Source organism: Numenius arquata, chromosome 1 (genome assembly GCF_964106895.1).
Source record: "Numenius arquata chromosome 1, bNumArq3.hap1.1, whole genome shotgun sequence".
In the NCBI taxonomy this organism is placed as follows: Eukaryota; Metazoa; Chordata; class Aves; order Charadriiformes; family Scolopacidae; genus Numenius; species Numenius arquata.
This window is the reverse complement of record NC_133576.1, coordinates 141,617,159-141,635,820: the sequence shown is the minus strand read 5'-3', so window position 1 is coordinate 141,635,820 and position 18,662 is coordinate 141,617,159. Positions and strand designations below refer to the sequence as shown.

The following is an 18,662-nucleotide window of genomic DNA, read 5'->3' as shown; positions in this document are numbered from 1 at the left end:
AGCAGATAAGAAAGAGCTGAGACACATGGGGATACAGGCTAATTGCCCTGAACAAGGACCACAGCACCCCTGGCATGGTGGAGAGACACAGTCCCAGGTCAGGGAGGGCCAGCACGGAGAGGACATGATGGAGAGCTGGTAGAGGCCCTGGTCTGCTTTTCTAGCATGCAGAATAACACCATTTCCAAACTCATAGTAACATGAACGGAATAAATTGAGGTGGAAAACTGGGGCAAGATGCTTCACACTCACAGAATGTGGCTGGCAGAAAGGCTGTGACCACAAGGGTGGTCCATCACCCCCATGAGGTGCTCTTGATGTCCTCTCCCTTCTTAGGAACTACAGTCTGCCCAGCCAGGATTCGGCTCCTGTCTGGTTTGGAAATGATAGAAAACCCCTGGATCGCTATGGATTGCATCATGCAGCCCTGAAATGATGGGGAACTCTCACCAGCAGGTTGATGGATTATCCTCCTCTTCCACAGCAGCTTCTCTCAAACCTGAGACAGCACTGCAAGGCTGTGATGAATGAGCACACCGTGTCGCTTTGGAAAGAAGGGAATTTCCAGGACAACAGCACAGACTAATAACTGGATAGGCTGCATGAGAGGAGGATTGCTTCTTGTGAAACCTGTTAGGAAAGGGCATTAGGAGATAGAGTTAAATGATATAAATTAGAAAACAGTTGTGATCTGTGATTGCAACACCCACTCTTCCTCAGCCATCTCCTCCTGGAGCCTGCCCTCCTGCAGATCCACCATGATAGTGGAGCCTCCCAGGTTTACAAATGGAAAATAAATCATCTCATGTATCTCATAATAGATATTGTGTGCAGTTTGTACAGGTGTTAAGAAAAAGAATTCGTCGAATATCTGTGCTAGGATAATTCATGGAGTCTGTTGCAGTGAAAAAATGCGGCGGTGTGTTTTCTGCTTACGATAGAAGCGTTCGTGTTTTCTAACCCTCTTGTTAACTCCCATGGCATATTGCCTGGAAAGGAAACCTTAAAAACTCCTGCTTAAAAATATAATTAATTATTCATACCCTAGAGCCTTCTAAGGAATTCTTATTCGAGGTTTAATGTCAGTCAAAGGAGCAGGCCAACCACAGGGCTACCAGGTATAATAATTTTTATCTGTCCTGATCCCCACATTTACCACAATAACAGGAGCCAAAAAAAAAAAAACAAAAAACCAAACCAAAAAAACAACGCCCAAACCAGCTTTACTTTTTAGCATCAGCCAAAAATACTCTTTAACTGACTCTGTGCTGCCCCTGCTGGAGTTATATATAGCGTAAGGCACGATGTTATGCCTCTAGAGGGAATTTTCTGTCAGAGGCATCAGCATAATAGAGCGTTTCAGAAGACAGGTCTTACAGCTGGTGGGATTGGAATATAATCATAACAAAATTCAGCCATCCATGTGATATGTTTGTTGTGTTTTGCCACACTCCTTGAAATGAGGATGAATGGTAATGTACTTGTCCTGATTTTGCAAAAGACGCTTTATTGCTTTTGAGGAGTAAATAAAGATGATGTTTTCTCCAAGAAACAGAAGGGAAATAACTGAGCTGCCTAATGGCTCCCTGCGCCTGCAGCAACCATTTCTGGCATTTTTTTTCTCACTGCACTTTATGTTACAGGGATATTTGGGCAGAAAATACAGGGGGATCCTTTTCAGTGTGCCGAGCCCACAGGAGGGGGCTGCAATCCGTAGCGCCACAAGCAGTCCCTGGGTGAGCCTGGAGGAATGGGGACATCTCTTCTGGCTGGTTTCCATGAGCCACATTGTGCAAGGATGGGGTGGGAACGGGATCACAGCTTTTTTTCCTGTGTCACTAGCAAAATCTGATGTCATGGCAACTGCTTCAAAAACCTTGAGAAAAAAATTGTTTGGATATTAAGAGGTTTTTTATCCACACACACCCCCTCCCCCACCTTGGTAACTTTGGAGAAGTGAAGGTTTGAAACCCCAGAGTGACTTATCACAGCTGATCTGCCTCATCTTTCCTCTTTCCCGCCCCCTCACCTCCTCCCACCTCTGCTCAGGGCCCTTCCAGCCCAAATTCTCCTCAGTAAGAGAACCAGACACGTGCTCATATCCCACCCCAAACTAGAAGTGGCAAGGGTGACGTTTCTGAGATGATGATGAGTTTCTCTTTCATATCTAAAAGACTCATCAGGCTAGAAGTGCAGGAGTTCCCATCGTCTGGCACAAAAGTCAGAAACCAAATTATTCTTTTTTACTTTTTTTTTTTCTTTTTGCTGTTGTTTGTTTTGTTGGCAGCCTTTTATCATGTCTCTCCCTCAGTCTTTCTTTGTCCTGCTTAGACGACTGTGCGACAGGTCCCCATGCTCCTGGTTTAAGATCTGTACACTCAGCACTTCTATCTTAGTTCATCATTGCTAGGACTGGTTGTTCTTTTCTCCTTGTCGTGAAGTTTTCGGTGTTTGGCAACACTCGAGACAAGGAACGCCTTTCAGTGGGAAAAAAAAAGGCAGGACAGTTTGTCTTGGCCCTTTCTGCACGTTTGAGTCTGTCCCAGATAACGAGCTGAACTGCAGGTATTTTCAGGCATGATCTGTACTTGAATCACTGATGGATCATTCCCTGTTGACACCTTGGGACAATATTCCAACAAAGAAAAGAACTCCATAAACAGTAGCCCTGGCCTTAGCTTTTTCTGTTTTGCCTCTTTGTTTTGGTTGCCCTATCCATAACATGGGGAATATAAAATGCATTCATCTTTTAAAGGGTTAATTTGGATTCCACTGCTGGTGTTTGAAAAACGATGTGTGTGCCCAGGGAGATGGTGGAGTCTCCTTCTCTGGAGACATTCAAAACCTGCCTGGACACGTTCCTGTGCAACCTGCTCTGGGTGGACCTGCTTTGTCTGGGGGGTTGGACTAGATGATCTCCAGAGGTCCCTTCCAACCCCATATGATTCTGTGATTCTGTGTCACCATGCAAGAGCGCTTTTCCATGGCCAAAAAGTAGCTCAACCAGCCTGCAGGTAAAACTTGATTTTACCCAAAATTCAGTGATGAAACCTAAGCCGTGTTTCCAGGGAGCTGCATCACTATCCCAACCTTCAAATCTAGTTGGCAAGCGCAGAGCGGCACTTTCACCCTGGAGCCACCTCCTACACTTGGGGCAAACAACTGACTTTATTCAATATTTATCATTTTAAAAATTCACTGTTCTATTTTTAAAAGGAAGGAAAATCTAGTGAAAACTCTATTTTTTTTTTTTACATTGCTGCTTTGAGCAGCATTTCTTAAACTTTTACGATCCTTGTGTTTGCTCCTGCAGCATTTACCCTTTTGCTGCCGCCAGGGAAAAGCAGCTCAAGGTAGGGAAAGAAATGCCATCACCTTCCTGGGCTGTGTCATCGGTTTGCATTTCATGTCCTCAGCCCCTGCAGCAGGTCCCAGGTGACTGTCGTTGCTGCTGAGATTTCACACAGACATTATAAAAACAGACAGTTTCTTCTGCATGTGGAGCACTCAGGCAGGAGTGAGGTTCCTTGTCCCTTTGCATCTTCTGCTGAAGGACTTCAGCCCAACAGAGGTAAGGGCATCTGAAGGGTCAATGCACTTCCATGTCAGCTTTGCTCCATCGTCGATATTTTAATTTTGGGTAGGTCATTTTCCACTCAGATCTTGTGATAAAAAGTAGCTTTGTTTCACAGCTGCCTTGCTTATCTATCACTGTGCATTCCTGCAGCCTTTTCATGCTCTCCATCCATCCACCCTTGCACCCCTCCATCCACCCATCCACCCATGTCCCTCTGCTGTGGTTTAACCCCACAGATGTTCAGTGAATGCCCTCCCCTTCCTCCTTCTCCCAATTTTTGTTGCTGAGCACGATGTCATATGGCACAGAATATTCCTTTGGTCAGTTGGGGTCCTGGTTGTGTCTCTTCCCAAGTCCTTGTGGACCCCCAGGCTGCTCGCTGGTTGGAACAGGAATGGCCTTGAGACTGTGTAAGCCCTGTTCAGCAATAAACAAACCATCAGTGTTTTCTCAACACTGTTTTGGTCACAAACCCAAACCAGCTGGTTTCTTCTACTATGGAGAAAATTAACTCTATTCCAGCCAAAATCAGTGTACGCTCCGAACCCATCACCTCGCCAGCCAGGCAGCTACTGCCAGCACACCCCTTGGCTGGCTGTTTGTCTGTCCATCTATCCTCACACATCTTCATCATTTATCACACATGGTCATCCATCTTCATCATCTGTCCCTAGTTATCCCCACCCCACTGTCTCCTCTCAGTGTTTTCCACAGCCCAGGAGCCTCTTGCTGCAACCCAGCAACACTGCAGGGACACAACTGCTGATATTTAGAGGAGGGAGTGGACATTTCTATAGAGAGCAACATTCAGTGTTAGAACAGCATATTTCAGACAGGATTTAAACCCCTGAAGGCAAGTTCTGAAAACTGTTTTTTTCATGGGGTCTTTCACAAAGCACAGATTATGCCCCATCTGCTGATGGGATGATGTTTTGCTCCTGTATTTGAGGTGGCTGGTGCTGAGCACGCTTGGAGATGGCGAACCAGTTCCTCTGGTTCTTAGTCACCAAGAGCCTGACAGATGGAATTATGAAGCATGATGGAGCGAGGACTAAGCTCTGCCTACAGGCTCCGTATTCATCCTCCTGGGCATGAGCATCCTTCTGGGCTCCTGAGCATCCACCCCAGCCAGAGCTCCCACTCCCACCCCATGGCACAGCACCCAGCTGGGCTTTGGAAATTCATCCTCCCCCTGGGTGCAGACACATTGCTTACGTGTCTTGACAAGGATGAAGATAAAGGGAGGATGGGAGGAGCAGGAGAGGAATATTCCTTCTTCAGCCCCAATCTGGGGCAATTGAGGTGAACAGCTTCATGGAGGTGCACTGGGGAGGAGGGTGGGGGTAGGACAACAAACCTCTGGGACAGTCCCATGGGTGGAGGATGGGACTTTTCCCAGTTTAATGAATACTTGCCCAGTCAGTGATGCACAGAGTGAACAAAGCAATCTTTTTATTTTTTGTGGGACAAAGAATCATAGAATGGTTCAGGTTGGAAGGGACCTTGAAGATCATCGAGTTCCAATCCCCCTGCCATAAAAAGAGCATCCAAAGCACATTTACAGATAGAATCATTCTGGTTGGAAAAGACCCTTGGGATCATCGAGTCCAACCATCTACCCCACTCTACAAAGTTCTCCCCTACACCATATCCCCCAACACCACATCTAAACGACTCTTAAACACATTCAGGGATGGTGACTCAACCCCCTCCCTGGGCAGCCTCTTCCAGTGTCTGACCACTCTCTCTGTGAAGAATTGTTTCCTAATGTCCAGTCTAAACCTACCCTGTTGCATCTTGAAGCCATTCCCTCTCATTCTATCGCTATTTGCTTGTGAGAAGAGACCAGCACCAACCTCTCTATAATGTCCTTTCAAGTAGTTGTAAAGACTGATGAAGTCTCCCCTCAGCCTCCTCTTCCTCAAATGATGAGGATGAGGTACACGTTTAAGTCTGTACACCCAGACTCAAGTACTTAAATCTATATTATCATGCAATTGGAGCACTCTGGAAAGCTCTCTGCTAATTTAACTTATCGAGCTAATTATTTAGCTGGCGAAGCAAAGAGTTGAGGCACAGATGTCTGGAGCTTTGTCCGAGAAGTGGGGCAGTTGGAAATGGACTAATTCCATTTTTCATGGCACGCTAATGAGTTTAGCCACGTGCCCTCCAATTAAACAATGCCACGTTCCCTGTTTACACAGACAGATGGAGGGTGAATTCCTTGAGTGCTGAGGGCTGGAAAAAGTTTAGCTTCTTCCCTATCAGCCACTGCAGCCCCTGAAAAGAGAAGCAGATAAGCCAGGCAAATAACTAGTGTAGGTTAAAGGAGCTAAACCCTCCTTTTTTTCTTTTTTTTTTTTTGTTTAATTTTCACTTACAACCCCAAAAGGTGCCATCCCCATATTTAAAACTTAAGCCCTTTAAGCATAGCTTTTCTTTCATGTTTTGTATTTCACATAACACTTTATTTCCCTGAGGTATCTGTGGGCTGTGGGTTGGAAGCCGGTGGCTGACAGCTCTGTAGAAGAAATGAGAGCTGCGTTTGTGTACACATTGCTTAATTTTACCCACAACTGTGAGCTGTAATAACAACATTCCTGCTAAGAATTATAGCTGCTGTGTATATTACTAACGCACATACCGACTGCAATACCTGTCACTCTGAACAGCTTGATGGGCTATGGGTAAGAGCTGTAGTAATGGCAACAATGATTAGAATAGTAAATAAACTCCCAAGTGAAGGGAAACCATAATGTTCTAAATTTGCCAATGTCTTATATCAAATATACGCTTGCAGGAGTGACCGTGTCCTCTCGGGGGTGAGAGCGGGTGACAGATAAATGTCAGTAATTCCTTCTGTTTCTGTAGCTCCCGGGGACCCTTCTTGAGGACAGACAACAGGCTGGAGGCACAGCCTAGGGGGGACACAGGCATCTGTCATCTGCTACAACATGGGGGCAAGGGGAGGGCCACCCAGAGGAATCATAGAACGGTTTGGGTGGGAAGGGACCTTAAAGATCATCCTTTCCCACCCCGTGCCCTGGGCAGGGACACCTCCCACCAGACCAGGTTGCTCCAAGCCCCCTCCAACCTGGCCTTGAACCCCTCCAGGGATGGGGCAGCCACAGCTTCTCGGGGCAACCTGGGCCAGGCTCTCACCACCCTCACAGCAGAGAAGTTCTTCCCCACATCTCATCTCCATCTCCCCTCTTTCGGTGTCAAACCCTTCCCCCTCTTCCTATGGCTCCCCTCCCTCATCAGGAGTCCCTCCCCATCTCTCCTATAGCCCCTTCATCTGCTGCATAAAAATAGTTTAAATGTTCAGGATCCTCAACAGTCAAATGAACAACAGGATGGAGTAGAGAGTATCTAAACTGTTATTCACCAGCTGTTCTACCATATGCAAAAACCTCTTGGGTCTCCTGTGTCCTCCATCAATGCCTTCTTAGAGCGAGAAGTTTGTGTATCCCTCTGCAGATCTGTTTGTTTTTTACCAAAAGCTTTCGGAGATCACAGAATCACAGAATCACATGGGGTTGGAAGGGACCTCTGGAGATCATCTAGTCCAACCCCCCAGCCAAAGCAGGTCCACCCAGAGCAGGTTGCACAGGAACGTGTCCAGGCGGGTTTTGAATGTCTCCAGAGATGGAGACTCCACCACGGAGGGACACAGCACCTAGTTGATGGTTGAATTATGGGCTTCCTGATGCCAGGACACAGAGAGCTGTTTATAGGTTGACAGACATGATACTCTCTTGACTGTATTGCACCAGAGGGCAAAACGTCTTGAGAGGTGGCATCTGGTAAAGGGTGACAGCAGACTTGTGTCTCATGCAGAAAGCCTATCTCGGGACTTGGGAGTCACGGAGGGAGTTCACCGGTCCTTGCTCTGGCTTTTCCTCATCCTTCTGTAAAAAGCAAGAGAAGAGTCACCATGATGTACTCTGACATTGCCCCATTGTGTGACTCCCCCACAGGGATACCTGAGTTTGGCTTCTAGTGCTTTATGAATGCAATTCCCACGTCCCTGCTGCGTGGATGTCACCGAACACCTCTTCTCTGCTGGTCGTAAGCTTCATCCTCATTTTAGATATTTTTTTTTTTTTTTTTAAAATTCTTTGCATCTCCATTTTCTATCTTTCTGTGAATGAGTTATCAGACTTGGTGATCTTTCTCCTCCCTAAAAATAACCTTGGCAGCAAAGACCTGATATAAGTACCTTTGCACCAAGTGGTTTCTGCGTCTTCGGGAGCTGTGCACAGCTGAGAACCCAGAGAGCACAGCAACATTTTGCAGGATCCAGCCAACAAGCACTCACCGTCCTGCTGCCAAAAAGCAGTGTTATGAACATCTGCTAGTCCAAGAGCAAAAGATATTGGACTCAGATATTCTCATATGTACAAGTGCAAGTGCTGTTTTCCAGAAGAAATGGAGTCAATAATAACAAAATCACCCTCTGACGGGGAGGAAAGCTCTGGCAGCTGCCTGTGGTTTACAGGAACCACTTCTGCACACTGAGAGGAGAAGGTTTCATATCATAGAATCATAGAATGGTTAGAGTTGGAAGGAACCTAAAAGATCATCAAGTTCCAACCCCCCTGCCATGGGCAGGGACACCTCCCACCAGAGCAGGTTGCTCCAAGCCCCCTCCAACCTGCCCTTGAACCCCTCCAGGGATGGGGCAGCCACAGCTTCTCGGGGCAACCTGGGCCAGGCTCTCACCACCCTCATGGCAAAGAAGTTCTTCCCCACATCTCATCTCCATCTCCCCTCTTTCAGTGTCAAACCCTTCCCCCTCCTCCTAGGGCTCCCCTCCCTCATCCAGAGTCCCTCCCCAGCTTTCCTGCCCCCCGACTCCCCCCTTTAGGGACTGGAAGGTGCTCCAAGGTCTCCCCGGAGCCTTTTCTTCTCCAGGCTGAACCCCCCCAACTCTCTCAGCCTGTCCTCCCAGCAGAGGGGCTCCAGCCCTCCCAGCATCTCCGTGACCTCCTGTGGCCCTGCTCCGACAGGTCCATGTCCTTCCTGTGTTGAGGACTCCAAGGCTGGACACAGTGCTCCAGTTGGGGTCTTACGAGAGCACCCACCTTGCCAAGCTGCAACACAGGCAAGGGTTGTCATTCCTTGCAGGTCACTGTCCCCTCAGCTGGGTGCAGGTACCTGCTGTGCAGGTATTGGGATCTCAGGTGGTTGTCTGGACCCCACCAGTCACACTGGGGAACAGGCACTGCCAGAAGGCAGGTTGTCTCACCCTAATGTCTACCCTGGTCGGATACATGGTGTGTACAGCCCTCATTGGCAAGAACAGGGTCTGAGGGTAATGAACTCTTCATTATAGGCGTATCCTCCCTCCAAAACTAATAGTCACTTTAACACTAATACTGCAGTACTACTGACAAAGTTATCTGAAATTATCTAACAACTGATATGTGAAAAAACAGATCGTTTTGCCTTAATTTGGAGCAAAACCGAAATATGAGCTGCCTGAGCATCTTGCCTCCAGGCTGCCAGTGAACGCATCCTTGTATCGCTACTCCAAAAAATCCCCCAGGAGGTCCAAGCCTACCGGGGACTTCTTGGTTGGTTTTTTTTTGGTTGATCTGTTATCTCAAAGGAGATGATGCAAACGTGCTGCTAACAGCAAATCCCAGTGTCAGCTGGGGGGCCACTGTGGAACTGCCATAGGTCAGTACCAGGAGCTAAGTAGAACTAGAAACTAGGTGTGAAGTCAGAGCAGGTCTTGAATGTGGTGTTGGCTTCTGGCTTCTACAAGGAGACATCAGACAGGAGGAAACTTTCCCTCTGCAGAGGCGAGAAGGAGAGACGTGAACCTAACAAGAGGAGAGAGCACTGATGGCAAGATAGAATCATAGAATTGTCGATGCTGGAAGGAACCTTTCAGACCATGGAGTCCAACCATCACCCCAACACTGACAAACCCGCCACTGACCCATGTCCCTCAGCACCACCTCTGCCTGGCTTTGAAATCCCTCCAGGGATGGAACTTGATGACCTTTAAGGTCCCTTCCAACTCTAACCATTCTATGATTCTATGGCGACTCCACCACTGCCCTGGGCAGCCTCTGCCAAGGCTTCACAACCGTTTCCAGGAAGAAATTGTTCCCAATCTCCATCCTAAACCTCCCCTGGTGCAACTTGAGGCCGTTTCCTCTTGTCCCATGGCCTGTTCCTTGGGAGAAGAGACCGACCCCCCCTGGCTACACCCTCCTTTCAGGGAGTTGGAGAGAGCAAGAAGGTCTCCCCTCAGCCTCCTTTTCTCTGGGCTAAGATCTTTTCCTGGAAGCTGTGGCCTCAGGTGACACTCCTGAAACCACCAGGCTACCCATCAAATTGTTCAGGTTTGGCCTTTTTCAGCAAGAGGACCATTTGTTGCCTGTGGATTTCAAAGGACCATCCCAAAGTTGTACATCCACCCTGTGAAAGCATGCTTACATCCCTGGTTTGGGTACAGATATCCTCATCTTTCCCACCGCTTTCTCCAGGCAGTGTCCTCCAGTTAGCATTGACTGGGGGACACTGCTGATGTCCTCCCACCCCAGCAACCACTCCATCCATACTATCCAGTGATCCAGACATCACAGCCAACCTTGTTTATTTACAAAGAAGGGAATTGTAGGGTAGGAGCCCAGGCTGTTGGTGCTGAGTATCTGATGTTACGTGGCAGTGACGGCTTGTGTGCACATATCTCACAGGTCACAAGGAGCTTTAATGGTCAGCCAGTCACCTTTGGATGTATCTGACCAGCAATGATCCCCTGCTGTTATTTCTTACTTAAAAAAGGAATCTCTCAGAAGACCTCTCCTGTTGCCGCTGGAGGAGACAGCGTGGTGGGGTGGGTGGACGTTGGTCATGAGGGCAGCTCCCACGTTGTTAACGAAAATTAAAACAGGACAAGATGTAATGGGCACAAACTTGAACATGGGAAGTTCCATCTAAACATGAGAAGAAACTTCTTTCCTGTGAGGGTGGCAGAGCCCTGGAAGAGGCTGCCTGGAGAGGGTGTGGAGCCTCCTTCTCTGGAGACATTCAAACCCCACCTGGATGCGTTCCTGTGCAACCTGCTCTGGGTGGACCTGCTCTGGCAGGGGTTTGAACTTGGGGGTCTCCAGAGGTCCCTTCCAATGACACATAATTCTGTGATTCTGTGATTTTTTGTGGACCCTACAGAAAAATGAGGGTTCTACCTCAGCAGAGCAGTGGTGGGTGAGCATCGGGCCACGCGATATGGTGCAGCCCTGCTTTATGAAATGGGTGCTCTGAGTCCAGCTCTTAGACGATTTGCAATCGTATCTCTCCTGCCTCTGCAGTCTGTGAAACGCTACTTCTCTTTTATCGGAAGAAAAAGGATGAATTGAGCTGAAATTTAAGTATTCTACTGAAATGGTGCCAAAAATATTCATTTCCCTTTTTGTCTGCAGCCTAACATCTGCCTCGCTTCAACAGAAGTGTGTGTTCTCTTCCTGGGCCCCGCTCTCCTGCTTCCCCACTGGCATCCAGCTCTTGGGGACACAGCAGAGCCCGGAGCCTCCCCGTGGATGGCCACGATGGTCAGGGACGCTCAGGAAGAGAGAGAGCTCCAAGAAATGCCAGGGCAGGTTAGAGATCTCCTCTCCATCCATTAGTGCTCTTCAGTTTGCACCAAAAATAGAGCATGCTTGAGTTTTGTAACTCGAATTTGGGTGGTCTGACCTCCAGCTCGTTCTGCTTCCTACCTTTTTCAGGTACAGAGCAGAGATTCTGTAAAACACGTTTGCCTGTTTATTGGGATAGTTGACATATTACTATAGAGCAATCCTGTTAGCAACAATCTCCCTGGGATAGGTCACTCCAAAGTATCGCATCAGGGAGGATTTCTGGTATTTTTGAAAGGGTTTGTGTTTACATAGGACTTTTGAATTGCTAGCATAGGATTATTGTGTGTTTTGCCTTCTTTACACGAAAAAAGAATAATGCTTAAAATTGAATTATATGCATTTCCTTCTACAAGGACAGTCACCATTCCCATCCGAGCACCTTCTCATCACACAGTCCAATGAGCTCTTCATATAATGAGAGCAGTTGCAGAAAGATCTTTTGGAGATACTCAGCCTTACAGTGTAAATATTTTAGTCATGAGAGGACATTTTTTTTAATAGTGGAAGAATTTTAACAGTGAGGAACCTAACTTCTGGGAGGGGTGACCATCTTCCACTAGTGCAGAAGCCAGACTGAATGTCTTTATGCCAAGTTTCACCACACAATGGGTGAAACCTCCTGGATGGTGCTAACAGAAGAGACAAATACAGTGATTTCTGCAGGAATGTGTTGCTTAAATTCCGAGCACTGTCTAAGGGTTCCTCCTTGAACAAATAGCCACAACGTTAACTCTCGTTATATTTACCAGCATCATCAGTAAATTATGAGCACAATTTGAGGCACATACATATGGGTCAGTTTCCCTTCTGCTGGAAGAGGAGGACCACCCTGTCCCAGAGCTTCTTGGTTCTCACCCCATAAACAATGGGGTTTAACATGGGGGGCACCAGCAGGTAGAGATTGGCCACCGTTATATGGACCTGGGGAGGGATGCTCTGCCCAAACCGGTGGGTGAGGAACGTGAAGAGGGCAGGGACGTAAAAGGCAAGGATGACACAGACATGGGATGCACAAGTGCTGAAGGCCTTGAGTCGTGCCTCTGGGGATGACAGCCTCATTACCACCTGCAGGATCATGGTGTAGGACCCAGAGATCAGGATCACATCAGACCCTGTCACTATGAAAGCCACGAAGAGGCCATAAATGGCATTGACTCTGGTGTCCCCACATGCCAGCTTCACCACGGCCATGTGCTCACAGTAGGAGTGGGAGATGACGTGATACCGGCAAAAGGACATCCTGTGGAGGAGGAAGCAGAAGGGACTCACCAGGAGGACCCCGCGCATCAGCACCAAGCTCTCGAGGGCCACCACCACTGGCACAGAGAGGATGCTAGAGTGCCGCAGCGGGTGGCAAATAGCGATGTAGCGATCCAAGGCCATGGCCATGAGCACGCCTGACTCCACTGAGGAGAAGGTATGGATGAAGAACAACTGAGAAAGGCAGCAGACAAAGCCAATCTCCCCGGAGCCCAGCCAGAAGACGCCAAGCATTTTGGGGAGTGTGGATGTCGTTAGGACAAGGTCAGTGAAGGCCAGCATGGCCAGGAAGAGGTACATGGGCTCGTGCAGGCTCGGCTCTGCCTTTATAATGAGGAGAAGGGTGATGTTCCCCAGCACAGCAATGACATACATGATGCAGAAGGGGAAGGCAATCCAGAACTGCTCCTTCTCCAGCCCAGGGATGCCAACGAGTAGGAAATAGGGAGGGTGGGAGAAGGCAGTAGAGTTCAGAGACATGAAATCCTTCTTGAATCTTGCCTACACTGAGGGCTCTTGTGTCCTGTAAAAAAAAGCACCAAACACCCTCGACCTGATCTGGTCAGTGGCAAACAGAGACTGGCATGAGCTACGGTCCAGGAGCTCCAGTTCCCCATGCAGCCATCCATCCCAGTGACAGCCACTTGCACTGATTCAGGAGAGTACTTTTGAAGCCAGTGTCCTGCCAGTTTCCACTGGAAGTGCTCCATGTGGTGGAGTGGTCCTGGAGCAGACTGAGTTCCTCCCAGATCAGACTGAATGGGAAGACTGCCTGAGGTGCACACCTGATACTTCTCCAGTGTCCAAAGGGTGTCCAGCCTAGGAGACCAGACGTAAGCTGGTCTGAAGCTAAGCCTTCTTGAAATGTGTCTGGTGGGGATGTCAGGTCATTGCCACCAGCCCCAGAGCTCTGCAGAAGCTTTTAACAGCACTCTGCTGCTTGCCAGCGTAAACCGAGGCAATAAGTGCTTGCCTCAGGTAAGAAACATCCAATTTCAGGGCAAAAAAACTGAGCCAGCGTCACAGTATTTGATCCCCCCCAACCTCCAAACACTGCGCTCCAGTGATGTCTATTCTGCCCCCCCCAAAAAGACTGTATCTCGCTCAGCCCCTGCACATTGCCCAGCTCATGTTTTTTCCCTAATACGTGGGGGAAAGGATTTCTTGAAGAGCCCTGCAGCACAGATTAAGCCAATGTTCCTGATAAGACCATTCAGAGACCTTCCTGCGTCCGACCACACTTGTGCTGGGGAGCAGAGGGACAGAGGAGACAATAAATAGCAGGTTCCCAGGAGCGAGCTGGGCTTTTCCTCCCCAAGATCCTGGTGCTGAGCCGGCTCCAGCGTCAGGCTCTGCTCCTGCTCCATCCAGAGTGAGATTTCACACTGCGACCGCCCCATCCCATCCCAGCATGGCCACCAGCCATCAGCTGGAGCTGGACTGCTGGGGCTGTGCTTGAAACCTTACGAATATGTGTGGCATGGGGTCACCTGCACTCTGGGAGAGATTTCCTGGTTGTTTTTTTTTGGGGGGAATGGAAATTCCTGATAGTTTCCTTTCTTCATTCCACCTCCTTCCGCCCAGCTGCCTCCGTTGGTGCTGCTTTGCCTAAAACTTCATTTTTCCATGGAAAACACAGGGACAGGGAACACAATTCCCAGACCAAGGCAGTGGGAGACACAGGAGCGTGTCTGCAAAGCTCCACGAACTGGGTGCTGTTCAGTGCTTGCTGCTGCTGCCCAGGAGGAGCCATGGCATAAAAGGACTTATTGTAGAGCAACAAGTTGCTGCCCAAACCCTAAATACTCACCTGCCTCCTGCAGGTTTCCTCGCAGGGACTCTGCACTGCAGAGACCAGGAGATATTTATCTGTCTGACGGATAAATCCCAGCAGGGAGCTCTGCACTTCCCCTGCTACTTCACATGTAATCAGAGAGAGAGAAATAGACAGTTTTTAACCCCCTCAACGCTGACGATCTCATAGGCACAGCTGCATTTTGCCCAGTTTTGTATCTGTTTTCTTGCAGTGTGTTTATTTGGAAGAGACTTAAGAGCGATGAAGTAGTTCAAGATTAAATCACAGGACTGACTTCAGACTAGCTTTAAGGAAGAAATTCTTTGCTGTGAGGGTAGTGAGACCCTGGCCCAGGTTGCCCAGAGAGGTGGGAGCTGCCCCATCCCTGGAAACATTCCAGGCCAGGTTGGATGGGGCTTGGAGCAACCTGGTCTAGTTGAAGATGTCCCTGCTCATGGCAGGGGGTGGGACTAGGTGGCCTTTAAAGGTGCCTTCCAACCCAACCCATTTCATGATTCTATGATTCTGTGCCAAATCTCTGGCAATGCCAATGTCAATTAAAAAGCAAGGCATGTAAATAAACCCCCCCTTCCATTACTGGGGGAACCATATCAAACCCCAAGGCAGCCTATGAGGGAGTCCGGGACAGCAGAAATGCCAGAGTGTGCAAAGATGCTGGGTCCCCAGGTCCAGTCCCAGGAATGCTTGGAGAGGGAAGGGAAGGGAAGGGGAGGGAAGGGGAGGGAAGGGAAGGGAAGGGAAGGGAAGGGAAGGGAAGGGAAGGGAAGGGAAGGGAAGGGAAGGGAAGGGAAGGGAAGGGAAGGGAAGGGGAGGGGAGGGGAGGGGAGGGGAGGGGAGGGGAGGGGAGGGGAGGGGAGGGAAGGGAAGGGAAGGGAAGGGAAGGGAAGGGAAGGGAAGGGAAGGGAAGGGAAGGGAAGGGAAGGGGAGGGAAGGGAAGGGAAGGGAAGGGAAGGGAAGGGAAGGGAAGGGAAGGGAAGGGAAGGGAAGGGAAAGGAAGGGAAGGGAAGGGAAGGGAAGGGAAGGGAAGAGAAGAGAAGAGAAGAGAAGAGAAGAGAAGAGAAGAGAAGAGAAGAGAAGAGAAGAGAAGAGAAGAGAAGAGAAGAGAAGAGAAGAGAAGAGAAGAGAAGAGAAGAGGAATAACACTTGAAGATCTTCCAGAAGATCTCCAACAACTGGCCCAGCCCCATGCAACTCCTCATTGCCTCCCTTGCCACCTCCAGGCTCATGTGACTCCCTGTCCTCTCCCCACCGCTATGCAAACCACGCTTCCATCTTGTCCTTTCCTCTCTCCTTCTCCTTGTCCCATCCTTTCCCTTTTCAGTACATTTTTCAACTGAACCAGGCTCTTTCCTCACCTTCCTGGAGCCAGCTGGGCCCCAGCTAAGTCAGTCCGTTTGCACCTCTGGCTCTTGGACCTGCTCATGGAGGAGATGTGGGTTCAGATGTCCCATGCTCTGGTTGGTGTTCTTCTGCTGCAGGGCAGAGGTGGCCTGGGGCCTCAGCCATGGACATTTCAGATGGAAAATGGTTGTCGTAGTCATCAGCAAAGACACACATTGAGGAAGAAGGCACGTTCCCTCTCTTCCCCACCAAAGCAACACTCTGTAACTAAAGTTTGGAAAACAAGATGGAAAGCGAGAATCCCACACAGTTTTCATTTGTACCGAGGAGAAATTCATCTTGCCTCCCTGCTTTGAGGCTCTATTAACTGTCTTTCTGATAAATAGATGGCTAGGAAACATAATGCAGCATTTTCAGGATGATTCATTCATTTTTCTTTAATAATTTTTCTTTCAGCACGAAAGGGAAAAAAAATAAGGACCATATGGAGAATGAGCAGGAGCTGTTTCTCAATGCCACAGCCTTCTGAAAAGGGTTAAGATCCATAGCGCACCTCTGGAAAATTCATTCACTCTTCCCAAATCACATTAGGCAGGTACAGATTGTTTTCATTTTTATGAAATTTTTTTTACCCTTCTAAGCTCTAATAAAACAGATTATGAGCAAAATGACAGGGGGCAAAATTGCCTTTAACTCCCAGAAGGCAACTACTTGCAACTCACCTACGTGAAAGTATTTATTTTGAAATAAAATGTGCTTTAATTTAGCAGAAAAGGTTGTAACAAGATGTGTTTCATGGAGACTGAAACTATACAAGCACAGACTACAAAAGGGGCACCTGTTTTGCTTTCAGTGTTAACTGGGAATTAGAAGAATCTGCACTGAACTCCACCAAATATCACTGCCGTTTGAAGGCCCTGATGCAACACAGCACGTATCTTTGGTGAGGGACCCCTTTTACCACACCTAGAAGTTATGGACAAGATGCAAGAGCCCCTGAGTGCCGCGCTTAGACCTGTCTTCTATCCTCCCTGACGGAACTGCCTGCTTTCCACATATTTCCCTGTTTTTCTCAAATAATTTATTTTTTTTTTTCACAGCTAAATGGCTTATACGTGCTAATATTATGAGAGAAACAGGAGCCCATGCCAAGCAAAAGAAGGTTTCTCAGAGGGGTTGTGCTGCCTCCATCCTTGTAGGTTTTTAGGACCCAACTGGATAAAACCCTGAGAAACCAGCCTAACACTAAATGAAACTTCTCCCTGCAAATCTTAGACCATCAAACACACTTCCACTTTCATGGTATAAATCAGTGCAGATTTACAGGCTCTATAATTTTTGGGTTTCTCTTTCCTCCTTTTCTAGCACTTCCTCCTGATATTTGTTGTTTTGGGCTCTGGGCTGATCTTTCTGGAGAGTGATCTGCCATGCCCCCAAAGGATTCACAGTTCACTCAGCACTTGCTAAACCACATCTAGATACTGCATCTGGGTTTGGGCCCCAGTGCAAAAAAAAAAGGCATCAAAAAGATGGAGTGAGTTCAGCTGATGGCTCCCAGGGTGGCTGGGGTTTGAGCAACGCTCCATGAGGAGAGGTTTAGGAAAATGGGCTTTTTTGGCCCTGTTTTGGGAAGACCCAACAGCGGAAGAGCAGGATTCCTCTACTCTTATCAAGAAGATGGATCCAAGCTCCTCACAATGGGACAGGCAGGAGGATGAGAGAAAGCAAGCATAAGTTGAAACAGGAGAGGTTCAAACTAGATATAAAGAGAAGCTCTTTCACAGTAAGGACAACCAAGCACTGTAATAGAGACCCAAAGAGGCTGTGCAACACCCATCTTTGGAAGCTTTCAACATCCAACTAGATAAAGCCCTGAGCAACCACGTCTGACCCTAGAGCTTCCCCTGCTTTGAGCAGGAGGTTGGATTAGAGATGTCCTGAGGTCACTTCCAACCCAAATTATCCTGTGATTCTGTGATAATCACCTGCTGATAGAGACATCAGTGTTCAACAGAGCCAGGCCTCCTGATGGAGTGTAGATCAGCCTTCTTAATAGCACCTGGTGCCGCTCTAGTCATCTGTGAAGGGTCCTAATGTGCAAGGTTTTGTGCACTAGTGCTTTAGAAGAGTAATGAGAATAAAGACAGGAAAGGCTGTCAGGTACTCTGTTTCATGAGGAATACCTAGGAAGTATGAAAAAAGCTTGAAAGTTGAAGATCTGGAACCTAATCCATAACTTCTTAGGAATTCCCAGTATGTGTGAAGTGAAAGGTATGAAACACGTTTGAGTTAGGAAGACCACCTTCTTCAGCTTGGAATTATCACTTACATTTATAACTTGGTTATTTTTTTCTCTTGGGAGGTTGTAATATTATTGACTATAATTATTAATTGAAAATATTTTTACAATTGCTACCACTAACTCTGGGTCTGAAATTTTTCCAGAGCATCTGGTACAAGGAGGCTGAGCTGTCCTGACTGAAGACCCAGACTTCTTCTGAGGTACATTTCTGCATCTATAATGTCCTTTCCTGTAATTATTTTACTTAGAGATCATTGCTACAGCCAAAGCTTCTGACAAAACTTTTGCTAAAATGTTTTTGGAAAGTGAATGTGTCACAAGTGGAAACCATGAATTAACCAAATCAGTCAAAAAAAACCACTGTAGAGTTCACTCGACTCTGCCATTGTTAGGAGTGAGATGGGAACAAAGAAGTACAGTGTCAAGACATCTTTATTAGTTTACTGAGTCATTTTTCCTTCCCATTGTGGTACCTGCTGGGTCAGGGTTGGATTTGGATCATTGTAGTAGATTCACTCCAAGTTCAGTGAGGATAAACACTCTGGGAAGGAGTTTACAATTGCTGTTTACTTTTTGCCTTGTGGTAGCACCTCAGAGTCTCCCACCATGTGGTAGGCGCCCCACAAACAGAGGACAGTCCTACACCAAAGATCTAAGTGTAAATCAAGATGAGCTGGTGTGAGGATACAGGAGACAGCAGCCAAGCACAGG

At 47.9% G+C, this 18,662-nt stretch overlaps 1 protein-coding gene across 1 annotated transcript; it reads right to left on the bottom strand.

Annotated features, from left to right (window-relative positions):
- Nucleotides 1-12,027: 12,027 nt before the first annotated feature.
- LOC141467888 (olfactory receptor 52R1-like) lies at nucleotides 12,028-13,017 on the bottom strand. Its single transcript, XM_074152596.1, has one exon. The coding sequence runs from the start codon at nucleotides 12,970-12,972 to the stop codon at nucleotides 12,028-12,030; it is 945 nt and encodes a 314-aa protein (XP_074008697.1). The 5' UTR covers nucleotides 12,973-13,017.
- Between the last annotated feature and the right edge of the window lie 5,645 nt (nucleotides 13,018-18,662).